The 27,635-nt window shown below is 39.8% G+C and overlaps 1 protein-coding gene across 6 annotated transcripts; it reads right to left on the bottom strand.

The window, feature by feature from the left end:
* Positions 1-27,347, bottom strand: ASB7 (ankyrin repeat and SOCS box containing 7). Of its 6 annotated transcripts, XR_007890444.1 has the most exons (8): positions 27,274-27,347; positions 26,324-26,516; positions 20,945-21,042; positions 17,808-18,068; positions 10,280-10,885; positions 4,510-4,572; positions 2,754-2,823; positions 1-150 (listed from the first exon to the last, which is right to left on the bottom strand). XR_007890444.1 is itself a non-coding variant. In XM_051628526.1 (6 exons), exons 4-6 carry the CDS (start codon positions 18,016-18,018, stop codon positions 114-116), a joined length of 858 nt encoding a protein of 285 aa, XP_051484486.1. In that variant the 5' UTR covers positions 18,019-18,068; positions 20,945-21,042; positions 26,324-26,516; positions 27,274-27,347; the 3' UTR covers positions 1-113. The 6 variants fall into 6 exon arrangements, 4 of the variants coding, with proteins under 4 accessions (XP_051484486.1, XP_051484483.1, XP_051484484.1 ...); XR_007890443.1 differs by having other exon boundaries at positions 2,754-4,572; XM_051628526.1 differs by lacking the exons at positions 2,754-2,823; positions 4,510-4,572 and having other exon boundaries at positions 10,276-10,885.
* Between the last annotated feature and the right edge of the window lie 288 nt (positions 27,348-27,635).

Here is a 27,635-nt window from a genome sequence, read left to right as displayed (position 1 = left end):
TTCATGGATATCAGATATCATCAAATTTGTGTTTTAAGTAGTCTTTCATGACCTTGGCAATGGGTAGTTCATCAAGTAGTTTTAGGTTTTGAAGGCCTATACACTGACGGATTTTAATTCGGCATAGATCTTGCAAGTTTCTGGGCTGTCCTGAAAAGACAAAAGGAACACATAAAAGTAAAATTATCATATTTTAACACGTCTTAAGATTACTCATTAAAATCACAGATGTTTGCTGGTCTTTTATGAGGCAGAGGGAAGGGAAAAATTGCAAGAGAAAAAAGGTGGAAGTTAATACCTTTCTAATGCACAATAATTCACTGAAATCAAGGAACGAATCCTACAAATGTTTTTACACACATGTAACTTTACTGAAGTCAGTGTAAAGTGACATTAGCCATGGGAGGATTCCCACGAGGTGGCAATATACACTTAAGCCCTGCAGAACAGCATAGCTCCTCCTTTTAATTTTTTGGTGCATTTTTTTTTCTTTGCTTGTAACACCTGGGAGAAAAACCCCCTCAATCTTGCTTCTTTTCTAACACCAAGACAAAAACTTCTATACTCAACTGTAACAGAACAAGGCAGGCTCCTTAGAGGAAGGTTTTATAAAAGTGATTCCAGGATCACGTGGCAGAGTTAAATATTTTTTTTTTCCCTTCTAATGAAAAGAAGAAGCCTTTAGGCTTTGGATGCAGTCACAATCTTGTCAAACAAAGAGATGAAAAGATGAGTTAACCACTGCCCAGAGAGGAAAAGCTTTATGGATATCACACGAACTTCAATATTTCCAGCATGGATTTTCCGAAAGAATCAATTCCTTTTCAAACTCATTCTTAAAAGCAAACTATTCAAACTCAAACACCTTGAAAACCAGCTCCCCGTGCAACATAAGGTAAGAAAAGTTCATGTAGCCTTCTATCCAAAGTACTCAGCAAGGGATCCCAAGAAAAAAGAAAGGAAAAAAGAGCAGAACAACAGACATTGAGAAATCCTGTCCCAATATACCCTTCTAGCTTTCAGCACTGGTGCCTTTGGGCCTTCCTAAACCAGAGATTGCCCAGAGAGCTCTGTCTTTAAGAGCTGTGAATGGCCTGTTCTTTGTAAATCTGTCTAATGTTTTTTGAACCCATTCATGCTTTCAGTATCCAAAACATCCTGTGGCAACAAATTTCACAATATATTAAGGCGTTGGTTGGAAAACTACAAAGTGCTTTTGTTTATTTTAGATCTGCTTCCTGATCACTTCATTGAGTGCCTACCATTCTTTTAAGTTATAAAAAACCCCAACAAATAATTGTTCTCATGCCAGTCATGATTTTACATACCTTTGTATTAATCTCCATCCTCCACTCATGCTGATACCTCTTTCCCAAGCTGAAGACTCTACTTCCCACCACAGGAACTACTCTAAACCTCTGATCAAACCAGCTGCCTGCCTTTGTGCTTTTTCCTCATTCTGCTCTATCTTTTAAAAAATTATCCCAGTAACACATTGAAACTGTGCTATTCAATATTTCCAGCATGGATTTAACCATATAATTGCCTAAACAAATAAATAAATAATAATGAAAAAGAAAAAATGAAGAGGCCTACACAGTGATGGCCCCCAATGGTTGGCTGAGTCAAAATACATGCACCCATGAACAATGTAGGTGCTTATGCCTGTATCAAGATAATCTGTTGCTAAGGGAGCAATTTACTGCAGTCTTTTATTATCTGTATAATCATTTATGGTAAAAGCCAGTGCTTGATTTTGCAAAGGAAGGTGTGGTGCTTTTATTGAGCTTACTGTTTGAATCAATCGTTTCTTCTAAAAGCAGTACAAAACAACAAATGAGACTTTAAATAACTTAGATGGACATTTCCAATTAGCTTTCCTGAGCTGCCACCAATTAAGCAGAACCTTTTTGGAGAAGAAAATGCCTTCTGTGTGGGGCTCGATGCAGGGAGGCTTTAGGGTGGGCAGTTGCACACTGTCAGCTCACAGGCACCAACCTCACAGGAGGGTTTGTCTCACCTGAGCCAGCCCCAGAGCTGGCTTCAGAGCCCATCCCTTCTTCCATCCTCCTCCTAGTTCAGCAATAAACCTCCTAACAGCTAAATAGACATTAACATTATGGGTTTATTAGACTTTCCTGGTTAGCAGAGAGTAAAGAGATTATGAAATTATTACCTGTTTTCTACTTTGGGCATTTGGGACATGGTTGAAGTTACCTTTTAGAGCCAGTTCCTCCTTCCCCCCCCATCTGAGTTTTTCTATAGAAATGGGCTGACAGACAGGTATACACTGGGATTTATCTTAAACACTAAAATTATCCGAGGTAAGCCAGCAGAAGTAATGCATGAAAATAGCCTGTTCTTAAAGAAATGAGATTTGAAATTAAAGAACATGAAAATTTGAGTTTCCTTCATATAAGTTTAAAACACTTTTATTATACTTATCGCCACAGTGTCTAAACGTCAACGTATTTTTAATTATAGCCTTCAGCAATGACTTAAGAGTACAGATTATTTGTTACTTTGCCCACTGATGGTTTCTTCTTAGCAATTGTGGTGGTTTGTTTTGGTTGTTTTTTTTTTAACCTGTACGAATGAATTTATACAACTCTGACAACCGCTGAATGCTCAGGCTTCAGGGAAAGAAAAGTTACTTTTGGTAAGAAACCAAGCAGAGGAATCTTTATGGTGATAAAGAAATAATACTAAAATGCTTTAAATGTGAATGCAAACAGGGTTCAGAAAGGATGCACCTTTTCAAAAGTTAACTGCAAACAGCAGGGTTGGACGGTACAGAGGACTACAGGTCTGGATGTGTATTTTCTGTAATAGAGCAGACAATAATACACCTATGAGACACTTATTTCTGTTTTCAGAAATTAATGTCTTTTAATTAACATCCTATGGGGTTTTTTTTGATAATAAAATGAACAGACAACTTAAAACACCCAAGAGAAATTGGTCATCAGTTAATTAAAAAAGACCCGATTATCAAATGTATGACATTTTCCCCTGATAAGCCTAAAAATATTTCCTGGGAATGTGTTAACAATGGACATTTCCAGTGTTAAGCACCAGTTGCTACATCTAGTGGTTGTTAGTGTCTTAGGTCACGCCTCACAAATTCCGGGGTTATTAATGCATTTGTGATTTATTAGAAACAGTGTCTAGAACACTTACTCATTCTTGATTGCATCTGAATGAAAAAGAAAAAAAAAATAAAGGATTACAGACCAATGTCAGTGAACCTTGGTTTGGTAAATGGAAAATGTTATTAGTAATTTGGCAAAGTAGGACAAGTTAAATGAGGAATAAGGTTCTGTTTAAAAACTATTAGGAAGTAGCAAATTTGGTTATGTCCTGCACCACCAGTTTGGAGAATTATTTAGGCTAATAAGCTACAAAGGACAAGAATTAAAAAATGAAACAAACAAAAAAAAGGCCACAAACATAAAAGATAAGATTGACCTAATTACCACTATCATGCAAAACAGTGACATAAAACTCCTGAGCACCTTAAAAAAACCCCCAAACATCCCTGAGTTGGTCTTAAAGGAATTTGTAGGTGATGGCAGGGCTGTTACTCCAGAGCAGTCAGGTTACTGTCACACAACCCGAGTTACCATCAGAGCAGCAAACACCTGCTGCTGCTGAGGAGGTGAAGGTTTCCTAACGTTCACCAGAACAAGTCAGACACTTCAGTCAATTTATTTTGCAAGCTTTATCAAGATAATAAAATAATCTTTGCTATTCTTGTGCTCTGTGCTGTAATAGAAAGCTGAAATCCTCATCAACACCTTTCTTGTGTATAGTTTCCCAAACATAAGAGAAGTTTCTTCCAAACAGAAGAAATATAAAACATCGGGTTATAAAATAAAGCAGAACTGCTTTTCATTTTTTTCTCCTCTTTAGAGGCAGCAGACATCAGTACGTATAAAATCTGAACATCTTCCTAACTCATGTTCTTAAACTGTTAACAAAGTAAGTCCGTTAGCTTCTCCCCCCCCTTACATAATTAATAATTACTTAAATAATTAAACAAGCTTTTAAAATTATTATTAATAGATTTGCTTTCCCTGGTAAAGCAAAGGAAAAAAAAAAAAAGCATGTTTTAACAGGAAGAAATTATTACAATTCATCCTGAATTTCTACTCAACACTCCACTCCATTCCTTTTTGCAGTTTCAAGATTTTTCTCCTATTCTATCTGGGAGTTTGCTGCTCTAGCCCAAAGGCAGACAAAACTCAGACTTAGGATTTACTGCCTGTATAAAGAAGTGTCATCGTTACAACTGTTCTGACACTTCTGCATTTAGGCCTGTGACTGCCTGTTTTCCTATGCAGACCATGCTCCTCAAGAAATAAAACACTAACTCACCTAAGAAGTCTATACTTAAGGATCATTAAGATATGTATCACTAAATCTAGTACCTCTGAGAACACTGATTTTTGGGACCCTCACCTAGTTTTAAGCAGAAGTGCTGTAAAAGTAGGAAGGGGGAATCCTTACCAGCTTCTTCCACTGAAGAGACAAGAGCGCCTGAGCAAAGCAAAAATCATGAACTGACCTGTTCTGTTAGAAGAGAAAAATTAGGAGTAACTGAAATTAATACTCTTGTAGGCTGCAAAATCCTCTCTGATGTATTATTCTACCTATTAAAATAATAAAAAGAAAACTACTTTTAAAAGCAAGCAGTGTCATTGGTTCAAAGTGGACAGGCAGTTCCTGAGGAAGTTAAAAAAAACCCCAACATATTTCAGAAGCCACCCCCAGTTTTCTCTGCAATATTAACACATTTCTCTAGAAAAAAAGCTTACAGTGGTATTTCTCAAACTGAGCCTCTGCCTCGCCTGGGAATTGTGAAAGGCTGAAAACAGTAGCAGGAAACCATTTGGTAGTTTCTTTTTAGCTACAGAGGAAAATTAAAAGGAAAAGTTTTGTGAAATGCTTTTTTTTAAAAAAAGCTGAGCCCAGGCTGACGTATGGCTGGCAGCAGCTCAGCTCCTCTAGAGTATCAGGACAAATATTTATATCTGCAGCTAACTACTAAATCCATCCCTTATTTCACAACTCTGAAGGAACTTGGCTACTGCCAGCAATTAAATTCGGTGCCGATTTTGTTGTTTTTTTGAGGAGGGAATTGAAATTAAAAAAAAAAAAGATAACTGAACTTTTCAACTCACACCCACCAGCCAAGAAACACGCTGATGAGGATGCACAACCAGGATCAGACTGAAAAGGATGGGATCACCTAGCAAATGGTGGCTGCTGAGCTGACAGGGAAATCAGCTGCTTATTACAATGGGAGCATCTCTAACACCTCAGGAAAACGCAGCATCTTGTGCTCTGTAAAATGTAACAGCAGAATAACTAGAGAGGATGTTTGGTTTTCTAGCATTCAAAATGCCAGAAAAAGTCACTGTAAGTCTTAAATACTGGTGTAAGACATGCAGGGCTGAATTTAGAGAGAAAGAGAATTCCATAGTGCTCAGGGAGAAAATGAACAAACCCCTTGAACCAGTACTGAGCTCAAGAGGACCAAAAGAGCTTTTCATTCTTTCCAACTGGGTATCACACAAGGAATTTTAGAAGGTCTAGTTTAATTTTGTGTGCAGTATGCCTATGGTTCTTCATACTTCAGCTTGAAGTATGTTTTCATTGTTCTTTGAAAAAGTGATTCTCCACAAGGAGTTTTGGATGTCTGTAAAATTTTTGGTATTTCTGGCACAGAATGTACCAAGGAGGAGTGTATTTTGGACTGAAAATTTATATACGGAAAAGCAGAATGCCACTAAAGCTCAATGCTAAGAATAACAGGTGTATTTAGCAATTAAATTAAGATTTGGATATGCTTTAATAAGATTTTAAAAAAAAAGATTTGGTAACATCTCTGTGAATTCAGTCTTACTGCAATTGCGACGGAAATTCAGCTAAGAATTTCAATGCTTATCTGTTTTTAGGACACTGAACCTAAAGACAGGCTTAAGATGCACTGTTACACTATGCCAGAGTACATTCTTACATTATGCCAGAGTACAGCATAGGTGTGCAAATGACAGTGGGGTGTGGCTGTGCCTTACATGCCACATGTAAAAACAGATATATTTTTTTACATAGGCCTCATCAAAAAACTCTTCCAAAGCATATATTTATACACAGATATATAACAATTATTCAACTAATTAATATAAACTTTTTACTCTTTACTCTGAGCTAGTAGCTACATTTTCCAATACTGAACTAGGCAATTCTGATTTGAGAGTTAAACATTTATTTTAAAGGTACCTTCCGTCTTACTAGAAAGAAAAAGAAAAAAAACAATCAGGCTGTCTTTATATAGGTATCAAAGACTACACTGTTCTTAAACAGTTAGGTACCTGCAATCCACAGGAGGCAATCATGGTTCAGACAGTATTTATCACTGATCCAGCTAAAATGAAAACTATAAAATAACCCTCTTTCCCTAGTTTCCTGCATAACTCTGGATGACAAAGCAGACCACAATCATTACTGCAAGATTTCCAGCAGCACCAAGGAAGCAGTCAAAGCTTGCAATTCCAGTAAAGTTCTCCTATGTTATAACAAACATGAAGATACTATTTCCTCTGCAATTATCCACATAATAAAAATATGTAGAAATCTACTTAATTCACTACGACACTTCCGTATTCCTAAGGGTTTAAACTATTAATAGATTCTTTTTAAGATATTCTTCCCGTAAAAGAAAAAATCTTAGCAAAAAGTTATTTTTATTTAGCAAAAGGATAGAGACAAAGCATCTCCTTAACAGGACTTTTGTCTGGGTTTTTCTGCACATTTACAGTGCTATACAAATTTAAACACAAAAATTACCCTCTCTAGTCAAAGCCAAAGATTTGCCCTTTGAAATATTAAAAGGAAAAAAAAAAAAAAAAGGCAGATGAAATATTTGTAGTTTAATTCATTGGGTGACCTTTTAGATCTTGTTCCAGATCTGAAAATAGTTCTTTGATGCCTGTTAACATACATGCCATATTACACTGCTGTGGCTATATCCATTTACAGACAAGCAACTCGCCTGGCTGCTCTCAGGTGCTCTTGTCCGCTACGTTACCTGAACAGTGATTAAATTAAATCAGAGCTATGCAGAGGGGGAAGGGCTCAAATTCCTTTTATTCCCCTTTTTGAGATTGTAACTGAATTCCTAGTATTTTAAGAGTTTATTTAAAACTTTAAGTATTTTGCTAACACTTGCATTTTTTTCCTACCTCCAGGATTGTCTTTGTAAGTTTTAGTATTCATGAACCCCGTTCAGCTTCAGCTTCAACAGAAATCATGTCATCCAGGACTAATTGCACATGTTAATTCTGTAAACACATACACTACCAAAAAAAAGTCTGTATCTTACCCGAAAATATATTATACTCACGCATCTCTATTTTAATTTTGCATTAATGTGTTCCAAGCTTAACCAGTGACACACCTGAAGAGGCAGGTTCATATCTCATAAAACTGAAGCATTATATTGAAGTGCTGAGAACCAGCTCTTTACCAGATGATCTCAGGTGCTACATTCATTGCCAATAAATGTTTTCTGGAGTAGAAAAGCATAATACTGATAATGAAAAGGAAGGTGAGCAATAAAATTATTGAGTAACTTTCATCTTCAATAGTGTATTTTCACAGGGAGACTTTACTCATTTCTGTATTGTAAAAAGGAAAAAGGGGGAAGAAAAACAAAAGACATGAGTGACCATCTCACCACTATGTCAACGGCAGACTCAGGAAGAAAAAACCTTGTTGTTTCCAACTTCCAGATTCATGCTTAAATACTGAGACACAACTACAGAATAATTTCCTTCCTCTTAGAAATATTCTAGGAGCAAAGGAATTTCTACCTGGAAGAATATCAGACCTTCAGGGTCAAAACCCCAAATCCAATATCTTCTTGCAGACTCTCAAGGTCAATACTGAGCATTTCTGAGAGCTTGGTTTCTTGCCTGTTATTTACAATGGGGGACCTGGGCTAAAGGCTGTGATCATTACCAATTACAATACCTACCAAAACAAAAATAAATGAATGTATGATGCTTTCTGAGGAAATGAAACTGTACAAATATGTTTTCCAAGTATATTTTTAAAAGCTACTTACATGTAGACTGCTAAATAGTATCCCATTAACACAAAGCATGACACTGCGTTCACTTAAAAAAACAGACCGGTTTGATAACTTTCACAATTCATATATATTAATCCTTAAGCTTAAAAATTTCAATCTACTGCAAAAGTAAAAACCACTTCCTGTTTTACTATCGAATATACTCTTCAAAACTTAGGATGCACATATGAAATTTATAACTATGGATTTCTATACTAAACACTTAATATAAGGCTCAAATAAACAAACTAGAAATTCCCATTAAGCCTCACGACCTGCAAGAGAGAATTTCAGGGAGACTTCCACTAGAAGAATTCTCTAGACATTTTGTAAATTTTTCTTCTGGTAAATACATATTGCAAAGACTCAGAAACAAGATTCTCCCCTGAAGTGCAACAGCATGAGATCTCAACCATTCCCTGTGCACAGTCTGATCTAATTGAGAACTTCACTAACAAAATCCCAGCTCTTTATCTATTTCATCTCTCCTACATCATCTTACCGAAATGATTATTCATTAAAACCATGGAAGACAGTGTTTGGATATTTATAATGAGGGCAGCAGTCTGTTTATAGCTGTTTGTAAACATGTATTCATAATAATTTTGCTCAGAAGCACAAAGCTGAAGTGTTTTTGTCAGCACTAGTCTCCCTTCGTCAGCACAAAACTGGGACACTTCCAACACTGTTAGACTGGCCACAAATTTTAGCTACTTTTTTGGAGCAGAATTTACTTTTCACTTCACATTAAGCCCTTAAAGTATGTAATCTGCAAACTACAGGCATGTTACAGGACCAGTTTCCAACTTTCAGAATTAGTCTGTGGACACTGAGGAAACACCGAAGCCATCTATGCCTTCATGCCTACTGGTATATCCTAAGATTGTGAAAAATCCCAAGTCTGGCTAATAAATCATCTAATAATAACTCTGACAGTGCTACTATATAGTGAGAGGCTCCCAAAAGCAAACGAGAAATAAATGCATTTGAATAAGACAGGGCAGGCAAATCAAAACAAAACCTGTTAGCTGCTTGTATTTCTTATTAGCAATTTCCACCTTTCCAGAAATTCTCTTTAGATTTCGGATAAAAGCAAAAATAACACCACAAATCATGAAGACAAAAATGAAATTCCAGATGCTTATTTGAGCCAGCTACTGACAACAGGTCTCAGCTGACTCACGCACAGCCCACACTAGATTTCAGTTTCTTTACAGAATATAAAGGGCTCTTAATTCTCATTAAAAACTACCATATAAAAAAAAAAAAGGAACTACAGGGGAAAAAAGTTTATATGAAACACCCCATCCACAAAGATAATCCAAGGAGGATGATAATTTATCAGGCCATTTTAACATCTTAATCTTTGAATTAGCAATCTCCTACTGATTGATAATCAGCAATTCCTAAATGCTCTAGGCAATACTGTAATTATGAAACACTATTAGAGCATTCCATGTTGAGTGAGAGGAGAAAACTTCCAGTAGATTTAGTTCACCAAAAGCTGATAATTAAGTGTCCAGAATACTAGGAGCCTAATGCGCTTTTTAAATATCAGAAGTCACGATGAGTTAAAATATTTTTCGTATTTCAAAGACATCAACAAAATCAAATCAAAGCTACAGAGCACATGAAACCTCTTCAAGCTGCGTGCACAAACTATGCCATTTTGTTGTCTGGTGTATGGGAGAGAGAAGAGAAAATGTGGGAGAACACAAACCAGCAAAAGCTCTTTTCTGCCCTAGTTGTAGAGCCAGATGAAAAAGCCAGTAACTGCAGAGCATTTGCATGATAATAAAAAAGGCAAAAGACACTAAAAAACCCCAAACAAAACCGAAAACCCCAACAACTTAAGTGTTAAGGCCGTTAATAAAATGAGATTTTTACAGTTCACTCCTTCAAAATTAATGCTTCCTGTAGATAGTTAGAACTAATTCAAACAAGATATACTTAACATTAGCACCTTTGCCGAGTAAGATTCCCAGCATCACAATCCCTTCACCTTCCCAGAAATTCTCTAGAGCATTTAAAGAGCCTCAAGGGGCAGAGAGGAAGCTTTTTTTTTTTTTTTTCAGGGGCTAAATTCAAAGGCGGCTTTTAGAGGACACTGTGTCCTGTGATTAACTTCTCTTACATACATACTTGTCACTTCTTGTAAGAAATCCAGACAGGGTCGGCTACTTCCAGAAATACTTATTGAAACAGCCAGTGGGGTCTGTCCTTCATAGTTCCTTGTGTTAGTATCTGCTCCGTAATTATACAACATTTGTGCACAAAGCACATCATCTCTAAGAGCAGACAAGTGTAAGGGTGTCTGTCCATCTTCCAAGCGACCCAAGTTTGTATCCGCCCCTCTCTGGAGGAACATTCGGCAGTAAGAGTGATTGCTTTTGATCACAGCGTAGCGTAACAGGAAACCGTTCTGAATGTCGATGTTGGCATTGTGATCCAGCAGGATTTTCACACAGCTTGACCTCTCCCGGATAATGGCCAGCTGAAGGGGTGTAGTACCTTTATCACTGAGCGGATCAACCTCAGCCTTGAACTCCAACAGGAGCCTGACAAATGAGTCTCTGCCATAGTGGGCTGCTACATGGAGGGGAGTCCAACCATCGTTGCTCTTGGCATTAATAATGTCACTTCTATATTCAGATTCCAACATCAAGCGTGCAATCCTCGCTCGGCCATGCATGGCTGCATAATGCAGAGCAGTGAAGCCTCCAATTAAGTCCTTAACTGTGGGATCAGCTGAAGTTAAAATAAAATTAAAAAATAATTAGAAGGCATTACAGTAATCCAGTGCTGAAAAAAAAAAATAATAATGGAAAGGCTGAATGTTAAGTCTTTTCAGGCATAGCACGACAGGATTTTTTTTGTATTTCAAACTAATCCTTGCTTTCATGAACATGCTATTTTTAAGAAAAAGTTAAGTTACATTTAAGAAAGGGTTACACAAAAAGAGACTTTTTCTTTCATATACATATGTTTCCATTTGACAAATAGTTTTCCACATCTTCCTAGCACTCTTAGGCCAATTACTCAAATCTCTCGGTCCATCCAGTTTTCCTCCAGCTCTACAATATTACATTTCTTTCTCAGTGTTCATTTTTTTTTATTATTATTTTCCCTTGTGTTGTGCTTCTTGGTCTTAAAAAGAAGCATGTGTAGAAACATCTGCTGTCCCAAACTGCGGATGTTTTGTGGTCTGGCAGCATTGTATTGTTTTTAGGGTGTAATACTGTACTAGGTAAAATGTTTCTCTGTGGTCTGCAGGATTTCCAAAGCATGTAGGATATATGTTGTTTCAGATTATCTTTATAAAAAGTCTGTTTTTATAGATGATGAATCTGTTCTGAGTTTATAGTTTTACAAAAATTTAAGGTTTTACAAGAATGTAACCATCCACTTATGGAGGGAGTCAGGAGAAATCTCAGTACAGAACACAAATGATTACACAGATATTTTTTAAACCCCCCCCCCAACATATAACAAAAACTCAGTCTGATTTGTGGATTTAAAAATTAAAATAATAAATTCATTTTACTTAATTTCCTCAGAACACCCAAACTTGCAAAGCAATTATCTATTCCCATGTACCAAAGAGTTACCACAGGAAAGGTGCCTGCCTTGGTACCATGTCTCAGCTAAAGAAGGAGCCTGGCTGTGAGGTTTCTCCTTCCACCAACCATAGATGTTGCCTGCTGGACACTAAAAGGTACAAACTACAGTTTGAAAGTTTGAGGCACTTTCCTAGGTCTCTTAGCTGGTAAAGAAATACTCTCTGCACAAGACATTGCACAAGACTATCCACACTTTGTCACCCCCTCATCTATACGGACTGCTTTTAGAAGTAGCAGTGGCCTAGAGAGGGGATTAAAAAATGTAACCACGCAGGTTTAAAACAAACTTGGCTTAAATGTTACGAACAGCCAAAGCTCACGCACACTGCTTGAGAGGAGCACTTGCTCTCCTGCACCACATTTTCTGCTCAGTTGCCATCACACTCAAACAGGAAAGGGGAAGAGTTATCAATTTGCATCTCAAAATTCAGACCTGCTGTGAGTTCACAATACAATACAAACTGCAAGCTAGTTTAGTCTTGTGGGAAACAGCCCCACATCAAGCTAAACAAACATTTGAACACAAAGGTGCTAACACAAAACAACAGGAATAAGCTTCCCAATGTGAACCTGCTGTAACCACATCTAGATAACACATCAATACAGACATCCTACCAAAATAAAAGCACTGACAAAAGAGAGTACAGAACACAGCTGCAAAGGGGATCCAGCAACTTTGAGGGTTTTTTAAAAAATGTACAATGAAGACTGGGGGAAGGAAAACCAATAGACAAAACACTCCAAAAAACCAATGCAGCCTCATTACACAGAGACCTAAAATGTGAGAACTGTCTCTAGCACACAAAATTGCCACCTAGGAAAAATGAGATAAAGATTAAAGACAGTTTAGTCCCTTCATAATGACTGACTTCCTAGTCTTCTGTGAAATGCAGAAGTTTCAGTGCTTTGTAAAGTCACACTGACCTGAGTTCAAATAATTTATGAAGCATCCACAGTCTGGCAGGAAAATGAAGCCAGTGACTGAATAGGTGGTTCCTAACCTGAACTATCATGGTGTCCAAAACACAGCAAAGATTCAGCACAACCCACAGTCTTTCCAAGTGATGTTTGCTGCTCCCAGAGTCTCCTTTTCTGCACTGCTCAACCTATTCTAGATTATCTCCTGACTGGTGACAAATAAAGCAAGTAGCATAAGCATAAGAATTAAGATGCAGAGGGATGAGGCACTTTGAGATGCAGAAACAGGGAGAAAGATGGACATAATGGAAGGAAGCAGTAGCAGCCCGGGCCATTTTTCACAAAAAAAACCCCAAAACAACACCCCCCCCCCCCCAAAAAAAAAAAAAAAAAAAAGAGTAAAATCATATTGTATCTTCTTTCTTCCATGTTGCATAGGGCATGTAAGTCCATCCTTTCCACCCCCAGCTGAGGCTCAGGATACTGCTGCTACCCTGTTTAGTCTGTGCCATTTCCAAATTCAATCAGATATGCTCCAACTTTTGTGTGCATGTATATGCATTTTCACAAAAGCTATTGTAACCCAAACCCAACAATTTACTTACAACACAAGGATGCCCTTGACATATGGTTTTAAATATCTTTCCATGCCTTCCCTCCTCCCAAAATTTAATTGCTCTTGACCACTAAAGTGAACCAAAAAAGTACTAAGTCATGTAACAGAAGTGTCTCAACAGGAATAGGAAAAAAAAGCCTCACAGCTGGGCAACAAAGCAACAAAAACAACTAACCTTCCAAAAGTAAACCCGGTAGCAAAGCTTCATTACAAAAATAATAATTCCCGTTAAGATTACGAGCTTCTAGTGACCTAATAGTACCGGTCTTCCCTTGATTAGGGAAACAATTCTAACAAGACCAAAACATTGTCTCCCGGTACTCGGTCAATGTTTTGCTGCCATCTCCTGGAAAACCTCCGAAACTTCACATTTACTTCACATTTTACTATGTTAGTAAAAGGAATGCTATAAAGCTGATGTTGCCTTAAGAACTCGGGTTGTTGTGGGGTTTTCTATTTGTTTTTTAAAAGCCTTCATATTGGTAAAATGCTGGAAAGCAACTGTGTCCCCCTGGAATACGAGCAAGCTGGAAATGAGTCAGGCATGATTCTCAGCTTACCTTTCAGAATCTGCAGAGGGGTAAAAAAAAAAAAGTACCTGGTACAAGCTCATTTAAATTAGGAAGGGATGAAAACTTGAGCTACTTCTCAAGGATACCAAATTACTGCTGCCAAACTCACTTGAGACAGAAATCTTGCAGCACCAAATGACATTCAGATTGTTGCAATTCCTGCTGAAGCTGGGCACCTAAGCTAGTCATTTAAACGCTATTAACGAAACTCTTTTCTAATGCTGTAGTCTAGAGGATATTCCTCAACAAGAGTCTAATATTTTAGAGTTTCAATTCATAGAATCATAGAATGGTTAAGGTTTGGAGTGACCTTAAGGCTCATCAGGTTCCAGCCTCCCTGCCGTGACAGGGACACCTCACACCAGGCCACTGCACGAGCCTCATCCAGCCTGGCCTTCAACAAACACCTCCAGGGAGGGGGCATCCATGACCTCCCTGGGAACCTATTCCAGCATCTCACTGCCCTTATGGTGAAGAATTTCTTCCTGATGTCTAACATAAATCCACCCTCCTTCAGTTTAAAGCCATTACCCCTGGTCCTGTCACTGCCCTCTCTGGTGAACAGGCCGCTGTAGCGTCTCCCCAGAGCCTTCTCCAGGCTGAACACCCCAACTCCCTCAGCCTGCCTTCATAGCAGAGCTGCTCCAGCCCTCTGATCACCTTTGTGGCCCTTCTCTGGACCCTCTCCAACAGGTCCATGTCTCTCCTGTGCTGAGGGCACCAGAACTGTACACAGCTCTCCCGGCGGGGTCTCAGCAGAGCAGAGCAGAGGGGCAGGATCCCTCCCTGGCCCTGCTTCCTTTGATGCAGCCCAGGACACAATTGTCCCTCTGGGCTCCAGCTCTGATGGCTCATGTAGAGCTTCTCATCTACTTTTCCAACACCTTCATTAGGTCACTCTATCACAGTCTGATTTGAGAAGCCCAGAAAACAACGACTGTGTCTTCATAAAGAACTTTTTATTTCAAGTTTACTTCCCCCAACGAGGACTTACTTCTGATCACAAGGTTTAGAACCATGGCTACACAATAGCTTCTGTTTTAGTACCAAAGACCTCCAAGAAAGCATACTCAAGACTTTAGCTCATTTTAATGTTAACAGTGGTGGTTGGGGATTAATAAAATACAGTTCCTGTCCAGCATTGGATTGCACGTCTCAATAAGTCACTTTGAAAATTTAAAAAAAAATACACTCAAGGGGAAAAAAGGCTTGTCATGCAAAAATACAAGACTACTGAAAACTACACTCCCTATTTTTGTACTGCTTTCCTGTTGAGCTTTGTGGAGCTAGATTGTTTCTAAGGATGAAAAGCATTGGCTTCATAGAATCTGCACTTTATAAAATGAGACAAATACACCAAGAAAGTCACATTCACTATTTTTCATGAAAACTAAGTTCTGACACAGTTCTTATCAACATTCTGCTTTTCATCATTTGTAAAGAATATTTATTATCTGACCTATTACTTCTGTATATAGCTCCTATTTCTGCTGGTGTCATCCTTTAGTCTGGACTGGTTTCTAATGCATTTTTCCCATTTGTCTCCTTGCTCAGTGGATAGCAAAAAGCTTCCTCCTGTTCCACCACCTCCACTGAACTCATCCAATCTGCAGGCAAAACATTGTTGCCTGGCTCTTTTCTTCACTAGTGAGCGATGATGAAAGAGAATTAAAAAAGCAAAAGCATGAGACAGCGAGGTCATGACTCCCATAAGAAGCTATCTTTTATTTCCAGGTCAGTGACCAGATTCCTTCTCAGCCTTTATCAGCTAAACTCCATCTCCATCCTGCTACCATCCAATACTACACCAGTAGTCTTCCAGCACCTCAGACGTGATGCACAGCACTCTACTCTCAGCAACAGCCCAGCACGGTTTTCTCATTCCTGTACCATAAAAATGCCTCCAATTCTGTTGAGATTCATCATCCCTCTAGGCAACCACAACCATCACTAGTTGCCCCTTTCTTCCCACTAACACCTCTGCTCCCTCTTTCCTACAGAACTCAATCCATGTCCTCTCACCATCTTCTTTATTGCTAATATACAGTCAGTTTGATATTCCGTCTACCATACGATTCACACCAGAAAATGACATTTTTCTTCACCCCAAAATAATTTTGCTCCACAAGGATTAAGCACAATAATCCACTGCTTGAGAGGGAGAAAGGTGGAGACTATGAAGAAAGGTAGAAACAAACCTCTCACTAATGAGGCAGCGTGATTAACTCAGCTTTTAAGAGTCAGCTCATTCACTGCTTAATAGCTCATTTGTGATATTATTATGTTTAAAATACTCATTATCTTTTATGCCTCTGTTTTGAGGGAAAACAAGGCAAGGCACAGAACAGTGCCAATTTTCTGAAGTGAGGCTCAGCTACAGGAAAGCTGCCGTGGATGACTAACCCTCACACTGTTTGTTACTCAACTTTCTAGTCCTGGTGTTTAAATGTTATCCTGCTTCCAGAACAAGGATGTTTCATTACAGACAGTTTTCATGAGGCATCAGATTCAGCTGGTACTTTGTATAGGGAAAAGTAACAACAAAAATAAAACCAAAACACCCTATCAGCAGCTATTTAACATCAAAACCTATACAATGAAAACACACAGGAATACATAAGGGTGTGGGTTTTTTTCAGATCATCTTCAAGCTCAGAGTTACAAACAAGATATTTCAAGACTTAGAACCTAAAAATTTGAATTATCAAACCGAAGTCTTGAAGGTTATCTTCCTATATTATATTTGAAAAGTAACATTTACAGTTATTTATTAATGTAATTTAGTAGCTTTCCCCCCTCTTCCAATATGGACATTTGCCAGAATTATATGGTTAGAATCTGTAGTAGGTGTACCAATGGGGCCCAGTTGTTCAGGCTTTATTTCACTACTGCTCTTAAGAAACAGGCCCCTAACTGTGCAAATACCACAGCCTACTAATGCCATTCAGTTTTAAGGGTGACCCATACAGCCAACAAATACCACAATACAATAAGGGGCCCACATAGCCTCATAGGTAAAGCATCATAAAGATAATTTCAGTCTCCTTAGGACTGAAAACATCTTAGTTCATAATTAATTTCATAAGAGCATTGCTAGAACAGAAGATGCTGTTCTTTAAGAGCATTAATCAGAATGTGGAGAACACCTACTGATCTTTATTTTTGCTCTCTAGCATAACATCAAAAGATTAAAACTATCCATTTCTAAAAATTGGAATGACCTTGAGAGAAGATACAGCAAAAAGAAATTCTGACTTTACCACCTGAGGGGTAATAATCACCACCCAAGCAAGTATATAATCTGAACCAACAAAACTCAATTGGCTCTTGAAATAAAGCTTCATTATGGCTGGCTGCAGCAGAGGTGTAAACTCAACTGGACAAGGTGACAATAAAGTCCCTGCACATAATAGTACTGTTTTAATAAAGTTTAGCAGACTGTGTTAAAGCCCATACAGAAATCTAGCCTTTAATGCAACTTGTTAACTTGCTTGAGAGTATTGAAACAAACTTCCCTAGGGTTTCAATTCAAGGACCTGCCCTCCTCTAATAATACCCCTAACAAAGGAAAAAAGCCTATAGAGTGCTGTGAGTGCATTTAATTTTATAATGAGCCCTTCTGCCCTATTTTTATAAGGCTTATTCATTCTTTTAACAATTCCTAGGCAATTCTAGGAAAAACAAAAAAAAAGAGTAAGGTATGAAGATATAAAGCTAATCTATTACTGCATTCACAGAATATAGATCAGAAGGAAACAGAGATGAAGCATCACCCCAAAGAAAAAATAAATAAATCAGAAGTAGTCTGATGACTAAGCAGTGCTGGAAATTGGGATAGTGAGATGGGTATCAAGATTCCTCTCTCTAGGCAACTCACCAGTGCTGGCAATTGGGATAGAAAGCTGTGAGATGCGTATCAAGATTCTTCTCTCTAGGAAACTCACCTCCATGTTCAAGAAAAACACGGACACATCTCTCTTTCCCTCTTGCTGCAGAGAAATGAAGCAAGGTCCAGCCATTGGCATCTCGACCATTTGGAGAGTATCCTTGCTCCAGCATCTTGCGCACGGTGTGAACATCGCCAGCAGCAACTGCAGCCTGGATCTGCAACTCTTCCTGTAGCTCAGGGTTCCTCCGACAGTGATGGTGTAACATCCTAGCTGAATCTGGCTCTTACAGGAGCGTCATGAGGTTACACTGGTCACCTTGAATCAATATCATGCATGAATAAATTAGGATTGGGACCAGGAAAGAGATAGCTAGGGAAAAAGTCAGTACTAATTAAAAGCAATGTGAAGATTTACTGTCTATGTGCAGAGTGAAGTCATCTGACACACAGGATGAAAACACCAGTCTCACCGTTGCTAGCAAAATCATAGTACATGGTTCACATCACTGAGCTGCAAAGGAAAGGGACACTTACACATTATAAATAGAAATGAGAGCTTCAACCAACAGTCCACAATTAAAGCACCTGAGCAATAAGCAAAATGAAAAATCTCCAGAACCCAATCTTCATTTTAAAATCGCAACACGGTTAATATCAGTAACTCCAGAGACACTGGTTAAAACACCATCTACATTGTTGCATGAAGCAGCACTGCCTTACTAGAGCAACTGAACCATGATCCCTTTTTGTTTTTTCTAGAAATGTATCACCTTAAAGCCTCAGTGAAAATGTTTTCATCTTACTAATATAATTTTTTCCTGTGACCTACTGCATGTGAATGTTAGTAACACTGAGGCTGAAACTGAAAACTCTTTTGTCTTATTCTCTCTTCCCTTTTTTTTGGGAAAGGAAGCACTATACTTGGTGCTCTGTTTGAAAAGTAGTCATTTGCAGTTCTACTTGCTATTCAGCTGGGGACAAGAAAAAAATACAGGTAATTAGGGATTCTTCTTCTGCTGGACATGAAGTCTTAAGTGTTTACATACACTGTGATCCATATCCCATGAACAGGTAGTCGTAAAACAGAAAGGAATCTCAGTATAAAGAGACTACAAGCTGGTTATTAGAGCAATAGGACTATCAGAAAATAGTCAAGAACTGTTGCAATGGGTATTAACACAAAACCAGAAGATAAAAAGAGAGAAACAGGAGTGCATTTAGACTCCTATCAAGTTAATAAAGATTAAAGTATAGGGAAAAGTTCTAAAGATAAAAATTCATTTTAAGCAAAACTTTAAATTTATAGCAAACTTGTTTTATTAGGATGTCAACCCCCATCGTCACCTAAACCTTCTCTCAAGTAAATACCATATGGATTTCCAGACCCTCATGATTCATAGGTCATTCAAAAGACTCTGCAATCAACTCCCCACATCCCACTGGGCACTTGTTTACCTGTGATCCAGATATACACAGACAGAAGAAGAGTGAAAACATCAATCACTGCCATCTTTCCAGATAAAAGCAGAGGACCTACTCACTCTTCTATAACCTGGTTATGCCCATTGCAAGTAATTTATTTATCTGCTTCTTGGAGAGAGATAAACCAGGTAGCTACAACAACCCTACTTACATTGCAAATATGGAAATTACATACAGCAAATGCCTGTCTTGGATATTTATAAATGCTTCAAATTAGGTTGTGTTGCAACAACCACTATTTCAGCATCATGTTACGAAAGTAGACTTTTTAGCTCAGCAAGTTACACATGGCTTAGGTACTGGCTTTGTTTTGTTCTATCATATGAACTCCATTATCTGACACTGGAAGAGAAGGGGATTTACAAACCAGCAACTGCCAACTCAATAGTTCAGCTTTTGCAGCATGTTCCAAAATCAAACTTGGTTAACCTGATGACAATGGCAGTACTTTTATTGACTCTAACAAGCTTTTGCTAAGCTCTTTTTTGAACTCCTGTTGGCACTTCAGAACATCCTCACCTTTAAGACAGTGAGCTTGTCTTCATGCTGGATCACAGCACTAACAGTACTGTTAATGACATTCCAACTACAAGATCTTTCTTTGCATTCACAGGTGAAAACTGATAGTAGAACTTGACTGATAATATGAGCCAGGTGAGATCCTTCAACATCAAAAAATAAATCAAAGCATGGCTCTTTGGTCCTACTTTCTGAATGTGTACAAAAACAAGATATGAAAACTTCTCTCAATCTAAGAATACCTGACCTAAAATTGATGCAAACTTCCTACTGACGTGTTTGCAGTCCCTTCTTGTGGACTCCCCTATGTTGATGCAAACTTTCTATTGACTTGTGCAGTCCCTCCTAAAGGACTAGTACTTGTAAGATCTCATGTGATCCTGAAAATTAAGATCTGACTAGTTGTTCCAAATGGAACAGAAAGGATGACAAAAGAGATGAAGAGCAATGGGATTTCTTACTTAAGGGGACAGCAGTATCCCCCCTGCAAACATCTATGAACACAGCTGGTTAAGAAAAAGCAAAGCTCTTTCTATTACACTTCTGAGCTGGTGGGTATATTTGTAATGCAGCATTATCAAAAGTTGGCACTGGCCCCATATGTTGCCTGTGACCAGCACAACTTATTCAAATTAGCTAGTACTAAAGTACCTAAGTACTAAAACATACAAAGCAGAAAACAAAGTCAGGCATAAGCAGCTCCTTTTATCACTTGTGCAGTTTCTGTAAAAATCTACTCTTCTCTCTCACCCCTATGGCAAGCAATGAAATTCAAACTACCAGAATACTTCACTGTAACATTAAAGGTTTCAGGATAGTTCTAGGTACCCACCAGCTTTTAAAACATTTTTCACTTCTGCTCTATAGGTAATTTAAAATTCCTATTTGCAAATCCTCATTTAAACCATCAGTCTTTGGAGAAGGAAGGCAAGTCTACTGGAAGTCACTAGCCATTTGGCACTTAATATTTAATGTTTTGCAGCTGTACTCAATCTCATTTAGGACCCAGCATTGCTACATATTGGCTTTTTGCATGAAAGAAAAAAAAAAAAAAAAGAAGACATGAAGTAGAGGGGGGAAAAATGTGCTGATAGATTCTTGGGTGTAATGCCATGAAAATGGAGGACAGCAGCAACTACTGAACTGATTTGGCAAGTACAATGGGATAATTTCAATGTGTTCCTGAATTACCTTATAAGAGGCTGTCACTCTTTGATGGATGTCCCACTCTTCATTGTCTTCACTATTCATAATCTCATGTGACCATGTGAGTCAAAACCTGCCACGCCCTAAAAAAAATAAATTGGATTAGTGGCAAAGAGCAAAAGTGAGAGTTTGACTTACTTTTACTTTGTACCTGTGCTAGAATGCTACATTTTAATGCAGTTATGCCAGAAAAGGCCCTGAAGTGTGTTTTCTTTCATTATCAGACAGTCTTTCAGAGTTTGGGTGGGGAGTTTGTTTCCGCCAGATGAGGAAAAGGCTACAAAGAACATTTTATGGAAGACAAGAGATATGAGAGATGTGCTTTCTCTTTGGAGTAAACCTTGAAGAAATGGTCCAAACTCTTCCCTAAGGATTACGTGTATCTGCTCCTGCCATGGAACAAGAATAGATGCAAAGGTTACAGGAGACCTTTCTGCCTTACTGCTCAACATCTCCCTGTGGCAGTCAGATGCCAGGAAAAACCTTCAGGATTTATTTAGCTCCTCCCAACTCATTTCTATAGCTTTGTCTGGGGAGGGGGGGGTTGTTGGGGTTTTTTTGGTTTTGTTTTTTTAATCTCCATCCCACCTATGCTTTCCAACCTAAAGAATAAAACCTGACAACACAGAGCACTGACTTCTTTGTCCTTCAACTGGACTTGTAGCACCACCAGGTAGTTGTGTCTCCCTCCCATGACAGAACAGGCTAACATATTTAGCCTTTCACAAAGAGCTAAAGATACCCTCACAATACAAGCAATACCACCACCTCAAAAATCTTCACCCTTCATAACAACTATCCTTTCACTATCCAAGTTTACTGAATGTCAATTACAATCCCCATCCAGTTTCCTCCTTCAGACTAGCCCTCCTCAACGTCCTTCCTTGTCACCTGCAGTAAACAGGACCAGTCCCAATGTTTGACCATTTCTCCCAGCACTGTTGAGAGCTCATGCTCATCAACATCACTTCATTAATTCTTTGTACACCTGCCTGACCTTTCCTTCACTCTGGCTGCAAGCCTCTCATGCCAGGACCCCTTATGTGTGAGCACTGCAATAATATAATAAAGAATAAAAGCATTAAGTACTTCACCATGCAGCAGATCACACAAAACCAACTGTGACTTGTTTCTTGTGCAAATGAGTTGCACCAGAACAATTACATGAGCTGTGCAGCTTTTAGCTTAAGTTAAAATTTCTGTCATTTAACACAACATAAAATCTTGCTTTCCCAACGTTAGCTCAGAAGGAGGATGAAAAAAAAACAACTCTCTTCATCCCTCTTCTGCACATTTTCCAAGAGCTTTGCTTCCCAAGATAAAACACACAGGGTTTGCAGATATGCTCACAGCCCTGCACAAAACTGCAGTGCCATGACCTAATTTGATCACATTTCTAGCCTTGTTTTCTTTGCATAGATGATCAGTCGTTTGTTCACCTTTTCTTAAAAAAAATTTTTTTGCATGATTTTCACTTTAAAACCCACACATTTTTTATTAGCTGATGCAAATTAGAATTGCACTGACTTCACAGACTACCGACAAGGTAACAGATTGCTCCACTAAAAAAGTAACAAGCTTTTTCTCCCCCCAAAGGAAAATTAGCTGCATATGGCAAGAGTAAGATCTGCAACTTTAATAAAAAGAAATCATATTTAGTGAAAGTAAAGCTCACTTACTCAATGACTTAAAGTTTGCTGAAAATACTAATAATTGTAGTAGAAGTAGCACACTAAATTAAAAAAAAGACAAAACATCTTCATTATCAATTGATAAAGTCTCATGTCGTCAAAGAGATCTTAGGCTTTTCTACATCAATGTGTCACTTCATTAAAGTCATTGCAAACATCATGGGGAAAATTAATTCTGACATATGTAGATACTTAAAGAAAGTTCAAAGTTGATATGAGAAGCAATACATTATAAAAGAGTACTCTGCTCATTCAGATGAGCTAACAGATAGACCTGAGCCCTAAGATTACACATGCAAGAACTGAATAAGGACCATAATTTACTGCTGCCAGCCTAACTCTATGCAACAAGCAAAGTGCACCATTGCGCAAGATATTTAATATCTAGCATAGACCTCATTAGAGGAGATCCTAGTTGTCTGTGGCTGAAGTATTTCAAGACACTCAAGTCGAAGAAACAAGGACAACTAAAAAGAAAGCCCTGTGGAATAAGGATCATCACATTAGCATTCACTGTTCTCACAGCCCACTTCTCCCACCCATTTCAAAACTCAAACGAGCTAAATGTGTTCTCACTCAAATGGCATTTTAAAAATGGTCACTATGTGTTTGACAAAGAAATGAAATGTGACTGTCATCTTCATATGTCACTCAATTTCCTATTTTCAGGAGCTCTTCAGACAAGAGAGTAGGGCAAACAGTCCCATTGTTATTTGTCTTCTCATATCACAACCATGAAGTTTGCAAATAACATGTGAAATATTAAAATTTCACACAGCCTTATAATCCTGAATACATTTTCTGCTAGATGTTCTCTGCTACATCCCAGACAGACATCAAGCGAGGGATCCAAGTGGCTGAGATGAAAATCACCAAGCAACACACACGAAGTGCTGGGTCTGAAAGCAATGAGTTAACAGTGCACAAATCCAGCACATCAGAGAGGAACTGCTACTTCAAAGGAAAGAAGCCTTCACTCTTCATAAGCAGTTATTAAAAGTTACACATTTCTCATCAGAGCTTCTGGGATCCCATCTCATAGCTGGGACACACTAAACTTAAAATAACTAGAAGAGTTGATCTAAAAGTCCTCAGTGAACCCCAGGTGTTTATAGGACTGTGTGGTGCTGACTGGTGGCGTTACATACTAATAAGCAGCTGCTGTGTTGTTACATCCTGCAGGTGGCTGAAACTGAAGTACAGATGTATCATTTTACCAACTATTACCCATTTGACAGAGAGGTTGTGAGCTCTTACTTTTGGGCCTGATGGAGAATCAGTGAAATCATCCAGCTCAAGTAACTTCAGGTCTGCTGACTGGAGACCAAAAGAAGAGACCTCACCTTCAGAAAGCACTGGTAACACATCAGCTGTTAACCATCCCCAAAAGTCCACAAGATAAACCCAGTGTAGAAAATACTACAAATCCTTCCAAATCAAGGACCTCAAGCGAGGCCTCATGGACCTTTTTCAGTAGAAAAAGTTGCATCAGGTTTGCAGAGCCACAACTCTCCTCCCTCCAGATGTGTGGTGACAAACTGCCTGGAGCCTGTGCTCTGCAGCACGCTTGGAGACCCTCTTGTACCAAGCATAAATTTTAAACAGTAAGAGTCACATAAAAGCTTAGCCCTAAAAGTAATAATTTGTAGCAAGTGTTAATGTATTTTAACATGACTTGCTATCATTAAGGAATCCAAACACCAATATTTCAAAGCATGACAGAAGCAGAAAATAATGGCTAGTTCAAACCACATTAAAGTGGTCACTTCAGCCCTATATTGGTAACACAGCTGATGAACAAAATGAGCGCTGCTTCCAGAGTTTATTTCATTCAACAATCTCTAGGAGACTTGTATTTGCGCTACATTTCCTTTTAATAGACCCTAAAAGAATCCAAGGATACAAAATTCACCAGAATGCTTCAGTGGCTAAAGCAAGTTTTTCCCTCTGATAGTATCACTCTGTAAGCAAATGCTGGAACAACAGAAAGCAGCCTCACTGTCAGCACATTTCCTTTAAGAGTTTAGAATTCACAATAAGGCAAAATGAAATGAGCATATAGCCTGAAGATTAATATAAAATGGATGTGCAACTTTATCTAAGGGGCTAGCTGCACTTGCAATAAGCTTCACTTCTTCCAGAGATCAAGAGCACATCGTTTATCAACATTCCTTGTTTTCACCATAAGCAAATTTCTGCCAGAAGCTAATTCCCTGATTCCTGTGAATTCAAATCCCGTCTCTGCATATGAATAAAACTTGGCTGCACTGGCATCTCACGTTAGGAAGGAGCTTCACAAATCATATGAAAACTTACATTTCCTTCCGTGAATAAATCCCAAAGATCTCAAGACTTTATCAGCACCAAGAGGAGCCCTGTTGGAGCAGCTGTATTATTGCAAACCCTGATGTTAGATGCACAGAATGGGTTGTAAAGAGGGTGTTAATAACAAACCAACTTGGGATGAAACAGGTGTGCCATAATAGCACTGATAAGTTCCTACTAATTCAGACCTGCCTCACCTATTAGTATAAAAATGTCCCCTGCAATCACACTGAGCACTTACACATGTTCTTCTATTACTCCTGCTTTTGCAGTGTGCTAGCAAAATAACCTGGGATATTTCTTACTTGTACATTCAAAATACATCTCAGAATTTGTTGCACTTGTTTTATGGGGGGAATTTTCCATTTCATCTTTGACATGTATCAGCTACTATATTAGAAAGATGATCCACCACTGACCGAAGACTGTTGGCAACAGGTATGATCCCTTCCCATGCAACTAATCCTGAAAAATAATGCATTGCTGACAATGAAAAACTGTTTGGTGCAGCCAATGAAACCTCTGAAAACACGACAAAGACTAGAGGGACCTAGAGAGAGGATATATTTGCCAAGCTAACACAAGCTCTTGCACACTTGAAACAGATCAGAATGGATCCAAGTCAGACTCTGCATTAAAAGGACACGCAGGGTCTCCATTATTTGGAGCACACCAACAGCAGGATGCAGGAAAAGGCTGGATGACACCACCCACCCCTCACTCTCTCTCCTTCTAGAACACATCTCTCCTTCTCACCACGTAAAACAAGCAATTCTCCCTACTAGGTACTCTCCTTCTGAAACTGAACCTTTCTCCTACCAACAGGACCCAGTTTTTGATGACTCCTTTCATTTTTTCCCTTACGCACCTAACAGCATTATCTCCTTCTGTGATCTCAGCCCAAAAAGTAAGTACTTGTAAACAAACACTGCCCAATTAAATGAATTTTAATATCTGCAGCTCCATGACAATACAAAAAAACCTGACCCATGAAAAAGCTTCGTGTGACTAAATCAACATAACACAATTTCCATGACCTACTCCAATAAAGATTTTAGAACCCAAGCAGAAACAAACCCAGTGTTGCACCCACACATTTGTGAAAAGACTTTAAGAAAACACTCTTTTAACTCTCCAGAGCCAACTGATTTTCAGGAAAGCTCCAGAGATGAGGAGACAAAAAAAAACATTAAGCAGCAAGTCATAATCAAAATGTTTGCAGATCAAATTTAGCAAGTGACAAAGCACCACAAGAAGAGCAACCCTGCTTCAAATGGGCTTCAGAGCTTTGAAACTCTAAAGCTCAATAGCATATAAGGTTTAAGAGAACAAAGAAATCTAATGTTACCTATTGAATTCCATCAAAAACACGTAGAATCAGAGGCCCCAGTCCCAGCCAAACCACATGTCTAAGACTATTTGGAGAGTCTACACAAATTATCACCTTTCTGAGGTTTTTTTTTTGGTGCTGTTTTCTCTCTTCTGCCTTATTTTGTTCTTTGGAGTCACAATTTTTATTCCTCCTTTAATGCAGCTTGAACCTAAAAAATAAAAGTAGAACTGAGCCACAGAATGCAACAAATGAGAGAAACGGAGAAGAAAAACGGTTAATACTGGAGCGACAGCAGGTCTTAATAGGAAAAGCCTTCAAAATTGGGAAGGAATGGGTTAGTTACTAGAATTGGGATCTCAAGTGGAATAGAAGGGCACGCTCTTGGGATACTGGAGTTGGAGGGACAGTAGCAGCAGGACTGCTGCCCTGTCAAGGCAGCTCCTGCAGGGAACTGAAGTAAGAGGTAAGTACCAAAGAATGGGACAGGAAGTAACCCAGAAAGCAGAGCTGCTGGGAAATCACAATCGCTCCCTTGCAGGAGTTCTTGCTTCAGGAACCGTCCAGCGCACACACACACCCCATACAAGCCGACCCAGCCCCGGCGCGGGGTTCCAAGGCCCGGCGGAGAGGGAGGCGAGCGGCCGGGGACGCGCGGGGAGGGGGGGGCCTGGGGGTGCCCTCTCCCCTCGCTACCCGGGGACGCCCCGCGCCGGGAGCAGAGCCTGCTCACCTACCTACCTGCCTACCTGCCTAACTACCTACCTGCCCCCGCCAGCGGGGCGGGCAGAGCCGGCGGGGGCTGAGCAGCCCCTCCCGCGGGGCAGGGGGCGGGAGCCCCTCCCCGCCCGCCGAGGGGCAGCCGGGCAGCGCGGAGGGGAGGCCCCGCAGCGGGCCACGGGGTCGCGCCCCCCCACCCCCTTCCCCGCGAAGGAGCCGGGTGGCAGAGGGGGCTCCGCGGCCGTTACCTGTCTGCCGGGGGGGCGGAGGGGCCGGCGGCAGCCGCCCCCCGCGCTGGCTGCGGTGGCGGGGGGAGCGGCGGGGCCGGCCGCGGGAGGGGGGGGGGGGGGCCGAGCCGTGTGGGGACACTTTGCACCGAGCCGCCCCCTCGGCTCGCGGCGGGGTCAGCGGGCAGGACTGACCTCGGCCGCCGCCAACCCGGGCCCGCCGCGCCGGGCCCGCCCCGCTCCGCGCGCCGCCGCCGCCGCCGGTTGGGCGCCGGGCTGACGGCGGCCCCGCCCGCCGCTCCGCCTCCTGCCGTAAAGGCGCGGCGGAGCGGGGCGGGGGGGGAGCGTTGCGACAGGGATGAGGGGGGGGGCGGGAGGCTGCG

The sequence above is a fragment of the Apus apus genome, chromosome 10, assembly GCF_020740795.1.
Source record: "Apus apus isolate bApuApu2 chromosome 10, bApuApu2.pri.cur, whole genome shotgun sequence".
NCBI lineage: Eukaryota > Metazoa > Chordata > Aves > Apodiformes > Apodidae > Apus > Apus apus.
This window is presented reverse-complemented; position numbering and strand designations above follow the sequence as displayed.